Source organism: Acanthopagrus latus, chromosome 10 (genome assembly GCF_904848185.1).
Source record: "Acanthopagrus latus isolate v.2019 chromosome 10, fAcaLat1.1, whole genome shotgun sequence".
NCBI classification, from domain to species: domain Eukaryota; kingdom Metazoa; phylum Chordata; class Actinopteri; order Spariformes; family Sparidae; genus Acanthopagrus; species Acanthopagrus latus.
This window is the reverse complement of record NC_051048.1, coordinates 4,169,675-4,188,658: the sequence shown is the minus strand read 5'-3', so window position 1 is coordinate 4,188,658 and position 18,984 is coordinate 4,169,675. Positions and strand designations below refer to the sequence as shown.

General features: G+C 41.8%; 1 protein-coding gene across 1 annotated transcript; it reads right to left on the bottom strand.

The window, feature by feature from the left end:
- Positions 1-1,348: 1,348 nt before the first annotated feature.
- On the bottom strand, positions 1,349-12,120 carry cited1 (Cbp/p300-interacting transactivator, with Glu/Asp-rich carboxy-terminal domain, 1). The gene is made up of 2 exons (XM_037113228.1): positions 11,938-12,120; positions 1,349-6,783 (listed from the first exon to the last, which is right to left on the bottom strand). Exon 2 carries the CDS (start codon positions 6,768-6,770, stop codon positions 6,195-6,197), a length of 576 nt encoding a protein of 191 aa, XP_036969123.1. The 5' UTR covers positions 6,771-6,783; positions 11,938-12,120; the 3' UTR covers positions 1,349-6,194.
- Between the last annotated feature and the right edge of the window lie 6,864 nt (positions 12,121-18,984).

Sequence of the window (18,984 nt, the reverse complement as noted above, 5' to 3'; positions counted from 1 at the left end):
TATCATCTCTGTCTGTTTCTGTTTGTTAGTGTTGCTGTAACCTCCTGAGTTATCTGCTCTTTGAAGGATCTGACTGTCACTGAGCCAAGAAGTCTGCAGAGGTTTATTGTTGTTCTTACAGGAGAAACATGAAAGTTTGCTGATCGAGACCTTTTTTTATTTAGTTCAACGTTTTCATAAACAGCAGTGTGTTTGTACTGTTTTATTTCTGGTCTCGTGGATTTATTTCTCTGCTAGTTTGAATGTTTATGCTTTATTTATCTCTCATGACTCAGACCCTCACTGCTCCCCCACTGCTGACAGTCATACACAGTGTAATACTGCCGTCACCACTAGATGGCAGCACTGAAGCAACTTCTAATGACAGTCTGAGACTGGAGAGAAGGACGTGAGCTGGTGGTTTAACTGCAGAGAGAAGAAAAAAAAGGAAAGAAAAGGAAAGGAAAGAAAAGAAAACAAAAGGAAGGAAATACAGGGAAAAGGAAAAAGACAAGAAAGATTATAGAAAAGAAAAAGAAGAGAGAAAAGAGAAAAGAAAGATTAAAGAAAGGAAGAGAAAAGAAAGAGGAAAGAAAAGAAAAGGAAAAAAGAAAAGAAAGGGGAAAAGAAAGAAGAAGAGAATAAGAAAAGAAAAGGAATTGAAAAATGACAAGAAAGATGAAAGAAAAGACAAGAGAATAGAAAGAAGAAAGAAATTAAAGAAAAGATAAAATAAAGAATAAAGAAAAGAAAGAATCAAGAAAAGGAAAATTAAAGAAAAGAGAAAAGAAAGAAGAGAGAAAAGAAATTAGAGACAAAACAGAGAAAAGAAAGAAGAAAGAAAAGAGAGAATAATAGAAAAAGAAAACAAACTAAGAAAATAAAAGATTAGAGAAAATAAAAGAAAGAATAAAGTTAAGGAAAGAGAAAAGAATGAGAAAAGAACGATAAAGAAAAGAAAGTAATGTATAGGTGTATATTTAAGACTCTTGGTTCAAAACATTCCTTCTATGTAATGTAACTATACTTCCATGTGTATATACAAACATTATAACACTGATTGTTGCCAAATTAGGTAATTCTTCCCCAAAACGTTGATTTCACAAACATGTAAATGTCTTAATGGAGCCAAAAAAACAGTGTAAATTAAATTTTGGCGTGCAGAAAATATATAGAAGTGAAATGTAATGTGCTTGTTGTGTCCTTCTCTGTGGTGTAGTTACCATCAAACACCAGCAGAGGGAGGCCTTGTTTAAAACATTACTGACATGTTGCATAAACTCCTGGTCACACTGTCACACCCTCCAGCTCATAATATTACATAATAAATTACAATTTGCAACTGTAATTTTTGGATAAAAACACGTTTAAAATGTCTATAAGTATAAATACAGTATTATATTAAACATCAGCTGGTAACGACATCATCATCTTGGAACATGTGCCTGATAATTTTTGGTTAAACTCTTCAATAACGAACATTAACTCCAGTTCAGTTTTCATTTCTTTATTTTCTCTCCAAACTCAGCGCCGTAACAAAAATACAAGCATTTTTTTTTTCTTTAAAACTCAATATGATTTCAGTCATTTACATATTCATATAGATGTACAAGTGAGAGCCGGTGAGCAAAAGTGCTTTTTTTAAAAAATAATAACAAAAAAAAAAATCATCTTTGAATAATATTCATTCAACCGAAGACAGAAAATGCAACAAAATAAAAGACTTTAATCTAAAAAGTAAATGTGGAGATAAGAGATGAATCAGTGCAGCGTCTGCTTCAGTTTCAGCAGCAGACCTGACAGCAGAGCAGCGGCCCAACAGTTTCTCATCAACCTTGTAAACGGAGACCTCTGACAGATATATCACCGGCTGTGTCGGAGGGCTTTCACAGGCCGCGATGTGTTGGAACATTTTTCACGACCTCGAGGCCCCCCGAGGGCAACAAATCACCGCTGTCACGAGGAAAACTGTGAATCCGCTTCATCCGTTTCAGGCACCATGAAGGAAGAAAAAGTGTGTCAGACTGAGTGAGGAAAGGATTTGGTGAAAACGGGAGCGATTTCCCCAAAACCGTCCACAAAACAGTGAATTGTGCAGTTTGTAGGTGTTAAACAGATCTGAGGAGGCCTGTTTTCACTATTTGTGCTAAGCTAAGCTAACCTGCTACTTAGCTTATTAATTGAACGTTTTGATTGGTTAACTCTTGACAAGGCAGCGAGAAAGTTTTCGCTTATTATTACAGAGATCAACTTCAAACTAATGCAGTCAGAAATTATGTTTCCATCGCAGGAACTTTAGGAGGAACTATTATTTTAACCCCCAGAAAGTCCCTGTGCTTTCCAAACACACAGGAAATTTGGGGAAGCTCGCCAATATTTTTGCAAAAATCCAGTTTGTTTTTTTTCGTCCTTTGTGCTTCGTCACATCAACGTTGGGTTACAGAAGAAGGACAGTTGAAAAATGTCAATATTAGAAGATGTTTCATCTCCTGTTAAATAAGAGAAACTCAACCCAACTTTTTTTCTTGAAAACAAAACTAATTTATGAACTTTTTTTGGTACCAATTGAAACTTTCCAGATCATAACTGCAGTAGTTCTTGACAGAAACACGATTTTAATGGAGCAGTGGATCAATCCGGAGACGATGGATGCAGTAAAGGAAGGAAATCATCTGTGTTGAGGCAGTTTGAGCTAAAAACAATCAAGACAAAAGGTTTGGTGCTTTATGATCCATCACTGAAAAGCCAAATTTCACCTGAACTTTCCTATTTTCAGTCGTTATTAAGCGTGATGTTCTCCAAGCAGACTGAAACCAGAATTAGGGGAATATTGTAGCGTGGATTTGAGTGTTTGTGATAAGAAACCAAATAGCTGTGAGGTGTGTTTAAGTTCAAGAGGTTAATCTGTAATATCAGGCGTCGAGGAGAGGAGGAAATGAAAGCTTTGGACTGTAGGCGACTTCTCGGGGGGAGGAGGTCCCTCCGCTTCACAGAGCAAAAAAATAACATTCAATCAGCTGGGATTAAGGCCGGACCACAAAACATCGCACACACACACACACAAGAAAGGTCTTTAAAACAATGTCGGGCAGCTGGAAACAAACGCGAGGCCGTCTCCCATCTGAAGAATGTTATTTTGACCCACTTTGAGGCGAGACAGAGGAAGAGAAGAATCAGAGTGTCTGTCTGTCGGATTTGGGGAGCCATGAGAAGCATCTTTTATTTCTTTCTGTGTGTCGGTAAACTGGTTGTTTTCGGATTATCCAACAAATCCCTCTTGAAGAAGGGAATTCTGTCAAATTAGTCCTTCGACTGGATTTCATTAATTGCAGCTTCTCCCGTTTCTTTGAAGAAAGAAAAAAGGAAATTGTTGCTCGTCGACTGTAACTGGTACGCTAATGAACATCGAAATCTGGTTTCAGGACGACGTGTGTGTGTGTAAGCTGACTCGTCGATATCCTCATAAATTAACGAGGATTTTCAGACTCTCACACACGCAAACAACCCCCGATCGCTCTGCGAAGTGTGTGTGCGACTGAACAAGTGCCTGTTTCATGGCTGCGACTCCCGTTTCCCTGCTGTAACACCATCCCCGCGCTCCTCTGTGCGCCTTTGTGCGCCCTGCACGTAGGTTGGTTTCATTGTGTGTGTGTGTGAAAGCACATACAGGTGAGTTTCCGCAGGTATATATAGGCCTTACAGGTGTGTTGTTTCTACTGTGTGGTCCAAGAGGAGACCCACAATGGCCAGATGACAGACACACCGGGTGGAGGTGAAAGGCCTTTGTTCGAGCTCCTCCATCTTGTCTTACCACAACAGATATAGGTCGCCGCCCTCATGCTACCTGCATCCATCAGGTACAGCTCCTATAGGTGGGTGTCAGCTTAAACCCCTCTCCACCCCTCCAGGAAGCTAAAAAACAAACCTTAGGAACTGGAGAGTTAACGCTGTGAGCTATAAATGTTCATTTCTCCGAGCTCAATCACAGAGAGTGAGATCACTTGGGAGCCAAAATCTTCGCCAACAGCATCTGGCAGCATCACCAAGGTCCACTAGAGGATATGCAAATAAGGCAGATAATTGTGCTGCAACAGCCAGATGATAAAAATATTATTGTAATTGTGTTGTGTGTTCTGGTCCACAATGAAGATGGAGACGGTTCAGTTTTTACCCAACACGGAATAAATGTTGGCAACGTACAAAAAAGTTTCCGCAAAACCGCTAATGTGTCGGAACTTTTATGTTTTTCCTTCCGTCAACAGAGTGATTTGTTAGGTCGAGGCACAAAAACCACTTGGTTACGGTTAGAAAAATACCTGTTTTTTTGGTCTCCACAAACACAGCTGGAGACGTCCATAGTTGTCACCACAAACGCGACTGGAAATTCTCCCGAGATCTTGATAAAATCACCCAGTTTTGTCACCAGAAACATGACAGGACATGTCCCAAATTCAAGAGGCCTTTTTCTTTAGTCTGTGGCTAAATTAGGCATTATTCAATTAGCCAACATTAGTTAAAGTGTTTGTTTGTTGTTTAATGAGATATCAAAGCACCAAACATGGATTTTAAATTAAATCAATGTCTACACTTGTACTGCATGTAAGCAACACACAACATATGGGGTTTCTACCTGGACATTAGTGTAAACAAACATTGTGGTTGGTTTAAGCTAATGCTAAAGTCCAAGTAGCCAAATTAAAATGTGTCGCAGATGGGGATTGTTAGCAAAACAAGAATGTATTTTGAAGCAAAACAACTGAAGATCTTCAAACTGGCTGACGGATATGGCTTGATTTTAGATGTTCTCCCTGTGTTCTCTGCCTTCAAGAGACACTTCACCAGTAAGATTGAACAGCTGAAAGCAGCAGTAGCTTTTAGGTGAAGTCTGAAGGGGTTTAGCTCACTTTTCTCCGATGGAAACAATCCTAAAGTCTGCGCTGATCCACCAAACAAGATTGTGTGTTTAGCTCAAACGCTGCCCGGCAAGGTGTTCAAACTGTAGCTTCAAACAGACAACAACAGACAATCCTTCCTCATCAGAAAAGAGAAGCGTCTGTTAGGACTTAGCAAACTGTTTTGACATAAACATCGAAGTGGTAAAACAGGAAAAACAAGCGTCGGAGGGCGCGTGAATTTATCTGCTCTTGACATTTCGGGTTTCGTCCTCAACAATGTTGACAGGACCTTGTATCCTCAGTGTTGGAGGGAAGTGCTGTCCAAGATCACTGACACACAGGCCAGTAAAAACAAAACATGTACATGTAGCGACGCCTCACATGACCAGAAAGGCCTCGACCGCTTTAATGAGGCTGCGGCTCCGGATCGAGAAAACAATTTACTCCATTCAGGTCCCATGCTCCGAAAGATTCCTCGTCCCTTGATCTAATTCAGCATGTTCGGAGAAGTGGAACCGATTATTGATGCGCCACAGAAGAAGTCCTTGTCCAGAAGTCCTGATGGGTATCAGCCACTGTCTTAAATAACATGTTGTATGAATACGACTGGTTGAACTTAATTCAAACACGCAAAAAAAAAAGAAAGCGAGGAAGAAAAAGAAGTACATTGAGATAACCAGTTCTCACAATCAAGTTCTTTGTGAAGCCCAGAGACTGAAGCCTCTTTACCGTGAGACCAGAGTCTAATATTGTCCATTAGGAAAACAGGAAACGTAGTGTTTGTCATCCTCCACGAATCTCCCATAAAGTCATGTTTCCCATTTCCATTATCCTTAAGTGCTGATCGAAAGTCCAACGGGTGTGTTATCTTTGCTGATTTGTTCCAATGCGGCTTGAAACGTCTCTGACCCATCCTGTGTTACTCACCGACAGAATCTCTATGACTCCTCGTTTCTGTTCTGCTCATGCTCGTCTTGAAAGGAAACATAAAAAGTCAAGAAGGAAAACAAAAGATCTCTTATTCCCATCGGGTCGGTTTCAGCCAGCGAGAACAGAAATAACGAACTGATTGAGCGGAGCAAAAAAAAAAACAGTTTGCTGTCGTTCTGCGAGAGCACAGCTCCGTAAAAAAAACAAAAGCAAGCTGTCTTTTTCTCGTTGTCCGTCCGTTTGGTCGTGGAGAGAATGACATCAAAAGAAAAACAGGATCTCTTTCTCTCAGTGTCTCTTCTGTTTCCTCGAACAAGAGAGCAACGAGATGAAAGAGAGAAACTCCGTCGATCGATTCTGCTGCATCTCAAAAGTTTTTCTTTTTGTGTATCAGCATCCGGCCGGCACGTCTGCCATGAAGTCGAACTCGTTCTGACCCAGCCAGAGCTCGGGCAGCTCGTTTGCTCGGTCCAAACCCAACTCCACCACCAGTGACATGAGAACCTCCTCGTCCACGGGGTCAAAGTCGATAATCCCGCCCGCGCCAGAGCTTTGGTTACCCATGCTGATGCCGACACCCATCCCACCTCCGCCGAGGCCTCCAGACGGCCCCAGAAGCTGGTTTCCAGTTCCCAGAGGCGAGGTGCCGAAGCCCCTTTGAGCACCGCCGGGTGCCGGGTGCCCAGCAGAAGCACCGGCAAGGTTCTGGTAGTGCGAGTTGAGCTTCTGCAGCTGCATGCTGGCGATGAGGTGAGGCCCCGTCTGGAGGCAGAAGGGCTGAGGTTTGGAGAGAGGAGCCGCCGTCAGAGACGACCCGGGCGAGGAGGCGGCACCGGCGGACGGGGAGAATGGCACGACGGAGGTTTTGGAGGACGGGTAGTGGAGCAGGGAGCTGAGAGGAGAGGAGGAGGAGGAGAGGTCCTTCATCGCAGCGTGGGCGTTGCCAGGGAACAGCAGTGAGGTCATCACCAGGAAAACCCTGAAGGAAGAGAAAGGAGGTGTTATGTAATGTCATGAAACCAGGACATGAGATAAGCTTGTTAGCTCAGCGGAGGCCCGCTCTGATGGCTGGTGACATCATGTCGGGTAGATGTCATTCCAGACAAGATAAAGAATCTCAGATGGTTCAGTGTGATCCAGACGTGCAGAAAGACTTCAGACAACAGGAAATGTAAAATGTTTTTGGTGAGCAAAACATTATCATACACCATTAGGGGATCGTTCTCTCTCTGCAAAGTGTACAAACCTCTGAATATCTCCTATGTGCATGAAGTTATTAGCATCTCCATGTGACATTTCAAAGTGGAACGAGTGTCAGTTTTAAGTGCTGCCAGTTTTGAGAGCAGCTCCAGATGGAAACATCACACACAGGTGTGAATCAGTTCATTTTGTTTGTTTGCACCTGTGTTCACATGTGGCTGTTTCTACTCTGAGTAGATGTTACATAAAGGCAGTCTGTCCGTCTGTCTGGAGCTACCAGAGTGTAATATTTGCTCAATGTTCCAGTTGTTTGGTTACTTGGTTACATGAATTTGTTCAGACTTGATCAAAGTCTTTAACAAGCAATCGACAGAAGAGAATGATACCAAGCTACATGTCAGCTGAAGGAAAATAACCACATTTGGATTTAGCCCACAGCTCTGTATTAAATTGAAATAACATTTGTCTTTCACATGAGCTAATGCTAGCTGTTTGTTTTTATGCTAGGCTACGCTAATCACCTCCTGCACATGAAAGTAGCATCTGTTTTCTGCAAATAAGCATATCTTCGTATGTATGTGTCTTTAACTTTTACTCTACTGCTTTGAGATGAAAAAGGCTACCGCTAATGATAAACATTACTAGCTTAGCTGTTGGGTATATGTTTTACGTGGCGCATTTCAAGGTTCATATCTTTAAGAAAGAACACTGTCCAGACAGAAAAAAAACAGGTTACAAGCAGCCGGTGAAAAACAAAAACAAAATAACCCCACAACAACAAAGGTGCTGTTGACTTGACAGCACCTTTACTCCAGTTCTTACGATCCGGTAAATCAGTGAAGTCAGGTCTGTCTGGGAAACAACAACGAGCCAATGTGCCTGGACGGCCGCATGACTCGCTGTGTTTTAGACTGTGTATTTGCTTGATGTCTGCTTTTCCTCCTGACCTATTGAGCAGCAAATTAACCATGAAACGCCTGCGGTGGGGGAGGTGGAGGGGGGGAGGCCTGTGGGCACCGCCGGGGTTAGTGAGTGTTTATAGGTCTGCATGTGTGTGAATGGAGCTCACAACACAACAGAGCCTTTGAGGATCTTAAAGAGTGATCGGGTCACATGGCGGGATAAATACATATGGACCCTGAGAACAGAGCATATGTCTGACTGTGTGTATGTGTGTGTGTGTGTGTGTGAAGCGTGACACACTGAGAAAAGATGTGTGTGGAGGTAAAAAGGGCGAGTGTGTGTGTGAGACTCCTATAGAGGCTCATGTTAAAGTCCCTGAGCTGGTTTATATTACACACAGTTCAAACAGCATGTGCGCCTGAACTCACACACACATCATGCGGCCATCCTTTGAGTAAGCTAATCGCTTAATAATATGTGCCGATACTCTCAACACACACACACACACACACACACACACACTCCCCCTCCTCCTCTCAGCGCTGGCTCTTATTTAGCGAGGACATAATTGCTACAGGCAGGCATGCAGCTGCACTCGACTGATAGAGTTAACACAGACACAAAGATACCAAACAGCTGTCAGTGGCAGGTCCGTGTGTGTGTGTGTGTTCATTATTCATTGACTGATTACTGTCAGGGCCAGGCTGCACATGGTGTCTCTGCACAACAGCTTTCCAGCACACTGAGTCCAGGAGGCACAAACAAATCCCTCCCACCCCCCCAAAAAAAAACTGCTTACAGTCTTTTTAAAAAAGAAATGCAAACATATATTTGAGTTTTGAAAGGTGCATTAAGCCGGAAACTACACAAAATGCATCTTTCAAGATATATTACGTAACAATTCTGCCTTGAAATGCCTCAAAAACATCCACTGTCATATATTTTCTTGAGTTTTACGCGTTGGAAGCTTGTCGTTATTTTCCGTTAGCGAATTCCGTTAGCTACTGTTGCTCGCAATTGAGAATGTGCATGTCCGGCAGCGCTAATCAACTTAAACAAATCCTCCACAGGCACATTCAATCATAGAATACCATTAAAGTTGTGTCATGTTCAAATTCCTCAAAGGAATTAAAGGAAAGTACGTCTTTTCAGCTTTTTTTTGACGAGAATCTCTGAAAGTTTGGTGAGTTTTTCGGTTCTCAAAAGACAGAACGTCAGCTGAGCGCTCCCTTATAAATGAAATCCGAACTGTCTGTTTGGTTTCATGTGGTTTGAATCACGGCGACCTCGGGGTTTACTGATGTCACACATCAGGAATTATGGGTATCGCTGTTTCATTTTCGTGGTGGGAGTGATTCTGAGAGCAAAAGGATGTGATTGTACGACGGCGGACCAAACCGCAGTCCTCACGTTGCTTCAGGGCATCTAAATGTTTACCCTGGTTATTCCCTCACCAGCAGAAATTCAGTGTTCCACTTGTTAATTCCAGTGTTTTAATTGATTGAATTTGACATGTTAAAGTACTCAGGAGACGTTTAAAACGCCAGGAGGAAGTGAAAGGGTGACTTGCTCACAACAACACAAACCCAAACCTCCCGCTCGCGTCTGAAACGAGGACGGACTCGAGTCAGAAAAAAAACATCCCAAGCGTTCTCAGCCGGGCGGCGTGACGGCTCAGCGGAGTGAGGAAGGATGCTGTGAGAGAACTGGAGGAGCGCCAGTGTTTTTTCCTGTTCACAGCTGACCTGACTCATTGTGTTCTTCCAACACTTCTTTTTTTTTTTTTTTTATGAGATTGTGAAATCGGCCTCGGCTCAGTTTCCCCGTAAACGATTTCATTAGCAGTCTCAGGCTGCTGTCTTGGCCGCGGACTGGTCTGCATTTATTTTAATTATGAGCAATGAAAGTCTGCTCTCGCTGCCAGATTAGTAGCTCCAACGGGGACAAAACAGTGTTGGTGCAGTTTCTTTTGCGAAGGAAAAACATAACTAGTCTCCGTGAGGATATCTTGGAAATAAACTCACCTTGGGAAGACGCTGGAGTGGCAGTTTTATGGCCCTGTTTGTTTAAGAAATGGCTTCAGTGATTGATTATCCCCAATATCTGTCTGTGCCTGTTGAGTAATCAGTGGTTTTGGACAATAATATGACTTCAAACTCTGTGTTGTCACTACAAACACATAGCTGAGAAAACTGGAAATGGCTTGATTAGTTGTTTTAAGATAAATATCTGGTTCCAGCATCTTAAAAAATGTTGAGGATTCGCTGCTATTTTCATTTTTATAAGGTTGTAAAACTTAATTCTTGGAGGTTTTAAACTGTTGTACAGACACGAAACGAGCTGTATGTAGACGTTAGTTTGTTTTTTTGTCCATTTCTTCTGAGATTTAAAAGACAAAAAACAAGAATTAAAGCGATTTAGGAGAAAAGACAGTTGATCAAATGTCTTTACCCAGAAAGTTACATAACACTGTAGAAACATGATGAAATCGACCCTATCGCCGGATAAATGTTGCATTGTACATTTCTGCAAACCACAGATCGATTAAATGTGTACATGCAGCGAATATATTCTTAAAAATTAATGTTTCAATGAATCATTTCCTGTTGTTACATCACTGTGATTAAGATCTGGTTAGGTTCAGGCACAAAAAACACTTTATAAGCGTCGGGAAAACATCACGTGTTGCCTTAAAATACCTGTTTTTGGTGCCACAAACATAAAAAGTGTCGATAATTTAATGTTTCAGTAATAAATATCCAGTTTGGCAGCTGTCACGTCGCCTCCTCCTCCTCCTCCTGCGTGAGAAACTAAGCTCATACATCACGTCACCTCCGAGATTTGAATACGATTTGTATGAAATGTAACGTGCAAGGCCATGATTTTATTCTGTGACTGATTCTGTGAACAGCAGCTGACAAAACAATCTCAGAGTCCATTTAGCCGAACATGACCAGAAGTCCTTTAAAGGAGCAGTTCACCCAGAAAGATGAAAGTTCAGTTATCAGGTGGAAATTTAAGATCTCTGGGCTTTTGGAGAATTACGTTTTAAAAGTTTCCGTCTACTTCAGCTGCTCAGGAGATCGCTGTTTCATCGCTGTTTTGCTCCAGAAACGTTTCACTGAAACTTCACCTGACTTTCCATCAGCACGAGGGCGAGGAGATAACGACTGACGTTTCATCTCTGGGCAAACACTTTTCCTTCAAAGTGGTAAAAACTCCGCCAAATATGACTGAATACATCAAGAGCAGCTCTTAAAATGTGAAATAATATCACAAAAAAACACAATAAATTCACCTTAAACTGATAATAAGCCACTTCAAACACACTATATTGTAACAACGTTGAGAAAACACACTAATAACACATTAAAGATGAATATCATAGAGTTTCAGCACACACACACACACACACACACACACACCGACAAGAGGTTTCAATTACACAATTAAAGCGTGACGAGCAAATTGAAATGTCAGTCAGTCTGTGTTGCTTTCACACACACACACACAGAGAACATATGGCGTCCCAGTATGACGCACACACCACTTGTTTTAATTGCCTCCAACTCCATATTGACGGCCGCTAATGAGAAGCCAATTTAAAAGGAGAGAAAGTGGCAGGTTTGACTTCCGCTCGCCAACATTTTGGATGAAATTCAGCTGATTTGGGTGCAAGAAACTACATAAAATCTGGTAAATTATAATCTTGTTTCATGTTTTTTTGATTTAAGGGGTGAAACTGAGTAAGAATCGACTAAGAAAAACTAAAGAAAATAAACAGATTTCTTCTCAATTAAACACTAAATTCAATCAGTTGTGATGGTGCCAGTCCTTCCTGCTGTGAATCATCTCACACAAGCTTCACAAGCGGTTACAAACCTTCCTCCAGCTCCGGGCAGAGAGGCTTGACCTCATTCCACATGTTATATAAACAGAGAGTGAGAGTCAGAAACTTCTCACCGGCACATTAAACACACTGATAACACCAAGTCCTGTCAGAGCCACAAACACCAGAAACACAACCAACCTGTGAGAGAAGCCCTGTGCTGCAGCAGGAAGGAAAAAAACAAAAAAACAAAACAAAACAGAAAAAGTAGAATGGAAGTAGATTTTTAAAATGAAGTCCGTAGGGAGGTTTGTTGTTGTGTTGCAGCCGCTGCAGAGAGGCTGAAGTCTGCTGAGATGAAGTGTGTCGAGACTCTGGAGGGTCTGTCAGCTCCTCAATGAGCTCCTGACTGAAGGAGCAGCATTTTGTTCCTCGCTCGACCACTCGCTCTCTCTCTCTCTCTCTGAGAGTGTGTGTGTGTGTGTGTGTGTGTGTGTGAGTGTGTAAGGGCAGGCTGCCATCCAAAAACCAGGAGCTGGACTTGGATCTGGATCGGAGTAGAATGGATCGATCTTATTGGTTGAGGCGAACACATGTGGGCGGAGACGACTAGATGAAGGCAAACTTAGATGGATAAAGAACAAATTATTCATTTAGTAGCATTTTAAATATCTAACCACTGATGACGATAAAGGTGTTTTGCTAAAACTCTCTTAAAAAGTAATTTATTCTAGATTTTTTAATATAATCTATTATATAAAAAAAATCAAACATACATTATTTTTATACAATATATCAAAAGATTATGTATATTTATGTAAAAATTATGTAAAAAAAAAATCAAAAATACACTATTTTTTATACAATATATTAGTAGATTATATATAGTTGTGTAATTCATATGTACAAAATCAAAAATACATTATTTTTTATACAATATATCAATAAAATGTTTTATATCTATGTGATATATATTTAAAAAATCTAAAATAAATTACTTTTTATGAATAATTTAGCTAAAAACTGTTATCATCATCAATAATTAGATATTTAAAATGCTACTATATCCATAATATGTATGTATTGTGTTGCAAAGATATCTACTGAAGTTAGCATGCTAACCAGCTAGCCCGAACTGAAGCTCCCATGCTACACAACACTTCTCCAAGTCCAGACAACTAGCTGCATGGCTAACTGAGCTAATTAGCAAATGGCAGCTACGGGTAGTCGCAGTTAGCGGCTCCACCAAGGACGTTACGTCAGCACCTGGATGTAACTTTAGAAGGCGAGCCTCGTTCATTCACCAGAGAATAACTTCTGGTTTAGCACCCGGCTAACTGAATAGTAAAAACATTTTGCAGGGGTTGAAGAATGCTTCTTTTTCAATGTTCGCTTACGGGAAAAAGTATTTTAGGGCCGCCGTGTATCACGTGACGATGTAGTTCCATGATTTGGTCACTATGAAAACTGGCTTCAAAGCCTGGAGCTCCTCCTGGAGGCTCGGGTCGATATGTTGCCCCCTATTTGTCCGACAGGTGGTTGACTGCACCTTTAAACAACAATGGACACATGTGAGTATGTTGAGTTTTAAACTAAATTCCTTGACAAGACAGACTTTATGGGTTGCCTGACATAACTTGGATCTCGCCTTACATACTGGGAGAATAAACTATTTTTAAAAAATGGCACGAGCTTCCATAAATGCCTGAAGATAATCAAGGGTTTTGCAGCATCGTCCAGGATCAACAGTCTGTCCGTCCAGTGGGCTGCAGCATCAACAACACTCCACTCCGATGATGAATTCGTATTGGGGAAAAAAAAATGCCTCCAGAAGACCTTTTACATAACCTCGTCGTAGCTGGAAAAGAACAGCTTTGACTCGTAACACTAACAATGGCTTCGTTCTCTTCAAGCGTCCCTGTTAAGTCACGACTTGCACAACACAGGGACCCTGAAACCGAAGCAGCTAATAAAGTTCAGCCGTCGTGTGTTTTATCAGTTGCACCTGTGATTCTCCTCACAGACGGATCGTTCCAGCTCCGTATCCGGAGGGAGGGAGTGGGGGTGGGTTGTTGAATCCAGCCTCCAGGGTTTTGCTGCTGCCGTTCTGCCGGGCAGATGTTGCTCAAACACCATCAGGAATCAAATGGACCATTTCAGACCACTTTGTCTTTGTCTGTGTCATTCACCCAGAGAGTGAGAGAGAGAGAGCGAGGTGGTCTGTGAATGATTTGCATAACTACATGTTCTCGTTTTGTCCTGCTTGTGATTAGATGCTGATGAATATGTGCCGAGGGATTCGTGATGTCAGGTTTCGGCCGGCGGTTGGCAACGTTGGAAAATAATGTTTGATCGCAAATTGCGGGTGACCTTTATCTCATAAACATTTAACGTATTGTCTCTGAAATGCAAAACTGACTCCTGAATAAAAGCTGATTAGTAGAACAGACTTTGATCGTTGGCATCACTGACTTCTGCTTCGATCACAGTTCAGCCGCTATAATCATTGATTCAAACACAAGCAGCGAGATTCATGTTCCCTTCTTGTCGCACAAAAATAAGAAGTCACTTCTGGTTAGCTAACTAGCGAGCTAAGTGGTGAGCTAACGTTAGCAGCAATGTTAACATTTGCTTCCTGTTTATTCATATTTGAAGACAAATTTAAGAGTCAAAACAAGGAAAAAACCCACAAGAAATGTAATAAATAAACCCAAATTTAAACTTTTCCACTCGTCCACTCAATCCTACATTATTCATCTTTGACACCAGACCAACGTGCTCCAGTGTTATTAGAGGAAAAGAGGATGTTTAAATCTGCTTTCTGCTGGATATCAGGTATCAGAGGTGATCACTGCCTGGCAGTGGTCACTGGAGAGGTCTGTTGGACTCTTTAAATGTTTAAAAACTTTGTCGAACTGAGAACCACGTTTTCTTCTCCCCTGGCTTCGATTGAGCCTATTTTATTCATAAGGGACCAACAAAGGCTGTTTGGGGGAGATTTTGCGTCGTTGGGGGAACCTCCAACAAATCATCCTTTAAAAAAAACAACAAAAAAAAAGGACTCCTCCGTCCCTCCCTCCCCCCAAAAACGTCCCGCTCAAAAAAGAACAAGTCCATTCACGGCTCGTCGCCATTCATCTCAATAGTCTGTGGAACGAGGACGTCATTACCCGCCAACAGCATGCGTCGGCGGTGGTCAAGTGCCACGCGCTCGGCCTCTCTTCCGTTAAGCAGATAAAAGGTGGCATCTGTCTTTATTGTGAGAGTAAATCCCCTCCGCCATTGACCGCGGACACTTCACATGTTGATGAGGAGGAGGACGTATAGACCGAGGGCCCCCCGCCGCTTTGTTCCCCTGGGTGGGGGTGGGTGGTGTTGGGAGGGGACGTTATGCAAATCAAACAAACCGTCTGTGATTTCCATCTTAGCTGACAAATAATTATGGCATGTTGGTCAAACTGGCGTCGAAAGGGAACTCCGTGGTTGGTGGATTTGGATGAATAAGTGATGAAAACTTTACAACTCTTCTGTATTTTGCAGAGGCCAAAACTCTGGAATGACGACGACTGTTTTTAAGTGCTTTGGAAAGTTTCCCAAAATTTAAACAGGCTTTACAAAACTTATGCAAATTCTCGGTACAACTGGCAAACGCTTTACCCGACAGGAACAGGGGGAAGAGGAAGAGCGAGCCCTGGGTTTATCTAAACTAATCAGCAGCGAGGGTCAGATGATACTCTATTCAAAGCGCCGGCTGAGTGGCGAAGGGGCCCCGGCGCTGATTTGCATAAAAGTCGTTGGAAAAGTTTTTGTCATGAGAGAGTAAAGGTGTGTTCAATACAAACCACAACCTTTGGATCACAATGAACCCCGGCTGCAGCTCTGACCTGGAAAAGCATAAAGAACTTTTTATTCTAAAGAGGCGGCTGAAGTCACCGGAGCCGCATAAGACTTAACAACTCATCACCTCCTGATTGAGCCAAACCTTCCCTCCATAGATTCCAGCACTGCCTTCCATTTTTTTTTCTTTTTTCATATCGGAAAAAATAAATATGCATCCGTCTAGAGGAAGACAAACTCCTGAGCCAGAAACAAATTACAGCTCAGCGCTGGCAAGATCATTTTTCCTTTACAGGATACGTTGCATCACTCGGCTGGTTTATGTGGGATTTTTAAAGCGAGAGAAAAATCTCCATAATCTCGTCCCTATGTGATTTAAATTCCAGGCAGAGAGGGCTGCGAGTGGACAAACGTTATGTAAGACATACCGCATCCTGACTGGGATCAGTCGCTCATCCCAAATAAAGTTGTTTTTGCTGCGCCAACATTTGTCTTCTGTCATTTCTGACCAATAAGATGGGACAGGAACAAAATAACAAGAGCCAAGTACTGAAGACATTACAAGACTGTTAAACAAGCAGTAAATGTCACAGTCTTGTTTTGTATGTCTTTAGTTTTTACCCTGAATACTTGTTGTAAACTCATGAAAAGTGGTGAGTTGGTGATTTTTCTTGTGACAGTAAACGTTACGTAACACATGCTGTGTCCTGACGGAGACCAGGTGTTCATATGACAATAACAAAAATATTCTTGAAGCAAACATTTCTCACCAAAAACATGGGATGAGAGCAAATAACTAAAGACATAACTTCTTTTTAATTGGCATTACATTTCTCTGTCTTGTTTTGTTTATCATTAGCTGTTTTCCTCCACATGCTTGCTGTAAATTCCTAAGAAGTGTTCAGTGTTGATCCTTAAACCTAAACGACTGAATTGTGTCCTGGACCTTCATTGTATGCCTGCTTTTCGGATATGTCTAGGTGAGACAACTACTTGGTGAGGTTTAGGTTAGAAAACTACTAACAAGAAAACTACTTGGTGAGGTTTAGGAGAGAAAACTGCTAGGCGAGACTCTTCACAAGACTTATGTTAACGTCACATAACTTTACAATGATAAATAAAACAAAGGAAGTTACTGTAAACTTCTGATTTGACGCTGGACATGAACAGCGTTCTTCTGAAAGAAAGTCCTGCACTACTTTGATGCAACCGTCCATCCTCAACTCCTCACTCTATATGCTGCCTCTCCTGACTTCCTCCTTTGCTGCCGTAATAATTACTACAGCCACTAGAGGTCGCAGCCTAACAACAAACCTAATATGGGTCCAAATAAGCTCCTTTAATTTTCCATCTATGTGCTTGTTTTTCCCACAGGCTTGTTAAAAACATGCCAAAGCTGTTGAAGTATTTCTTAAATTGTGTAGCAGCGTTTTAAACCCCCTTCATGTGTTGTTTTTGTTTGGTTGGGTTCTGAAAACCGATAATCCAATAACCCCGACTACTTTATTTGTCTCCCGAGCCCTCATTTGTTATTCCTCACACAACAACAGTTAAGCCTTCGAAGAAACTTGTTTTTCTTGCGATTCTCCGCTTTGAGACTACAAACACATAAAACAGACACGATTCTTGGAGACATTTCGGAGGCAGAGTAATTCAGCCGGCAGCAGGAGGCCAACACGCTTTTTGTCTCGCCTCTTGAGTGTGGCCATTCAGAGAAGCTATGAAGACCTTCTTGCCTTTAGACGTGTCCGTCTGAAGCACACTGAGGTCTTAAGGGTCCAAGTGAGCCTGTGAAAGATATTCTAAAGGTTCAGTCTTATGTTGTCTGATATTCTTTGACGTTTTCATGCTCCACAAGGCAAATATTGTTGTTTTTCACTGTCAGTTTATTTCTACAAACTTAAAGGATTCTGTGTTTTCTGTCAAACTCAGCAAAGGTATGGAAATAGCTTGTTAAACCCGCCTCAGGGAGGTTTATTAGTCAAAACATACAAAAATGTTGATAATAGACGATTCTGCAGACCCTTCGGATTTACGTCCAGGCGCCTCCGGCAGCTGCGTTATACGGCGCATGTTCACAGATTTTAATCTGATTCCGAAGAGTTTGGCGACGCTGACGACATGGGAATGTTTAGGGATCTTGGAAAAGCTAAACATGCGACAACAAACCCAAGAGACTCGTTGCTTTAAAAGATTTGTTTGGCATTGGTTACATATCAACCAAACAACCAAAAGGACCAAGTGTTTCCTCGTAAAAATAAGATTGTACGGGTCACGATGGAACACAATCTCTTCTGACTTCCCCCCCCCCCGAAAAAATGCAATCCATGAATTCCAGCGGTGCCCTGAATCCTCTCCGGGCCCCCCGAGTTTTTCTAATTTGACTCGGCGGAGCAAAGAAAAACTACATAAACACACACAAGACTCTCACGTCTCTCATGTTTACAGCCCCTTGCCCGGCATTGTGTAACGCACCCCCACCCTCCTCCACCCTCCTCCACCCTCCACCTCCTCCTCCCAGTTTATGAGATAGAATTTCAATCGTCTCTCCTTTTCCGAACTCGTAAACGGCGTAATGAGTTTCATTTGCTTCGGCTACGTTGGGCTCAAACCGCCGGGGTGACCGCAGCAGTGTTCATAAAGATCACAGGGAATCCTCACACACACACACACACACACACACACACACACACTCGACGGCTCACTTCTGTTCAGCACATGCCAGCGCCGACTGGTGACTCCTACATTTGGTGTGAATTTCCAGGCCATTAATTTCAGGAACATCACTTCTAAAGGAAACGGGCCGACATTTGTGGTTCCTCTTTCAAACGCTCTCCATTAAAAGCCTCCATTAACGAGGCCACACTGCATAAATCACTGCTTAAGACGCCGCAGAGACACATGACAACAACATGCTCTCCTGTCTTTTATTCCGACAAACGTCCGCGGCACGTACATCAAAACATTCAAACTAAAAAGTGATTCTGTGAAAAGCAGAAACCAGCGTTCAGGTTGGAAACAACAAGATGTTTCTCGCTGTGGATTTGAAGAGTTTGATCAGCTGACAGTGAGTTTTGTTAAAGAAGCTTTTACATATATAAACTTTATCTGGGAATTAAACATTAAACATCAAAGATCTGTTAAGAAAAATGGATCAGTATCACTTCATAACGAGCAAAACTTGTTCTAACAAGATACTTTCACATTATTAAGACATACAATGGTATCACATATATAATAACATTTCTTTATGACAGTATAGTATTTATGTCTATAAGGCGAAACTCTTCATGTCATAACATGGTAAGTTATTGTTAAAATGTTACAAAAGTAGTTGCTTTTAAGTTTTTTTTGTTGTAACGTTAAAAAAAAAATCATGATATACGTGAAAATATGGAGTTATGACGTGAT

Coding starts and splice junctions, on each gene's coding strand:
- cited1 (XM_037113228.1), bottom strand. CDS start 6,770: ATGACCTCACTGCTGTTCCCTGGCAACGCCCACGCTGCGATGAAGGAC.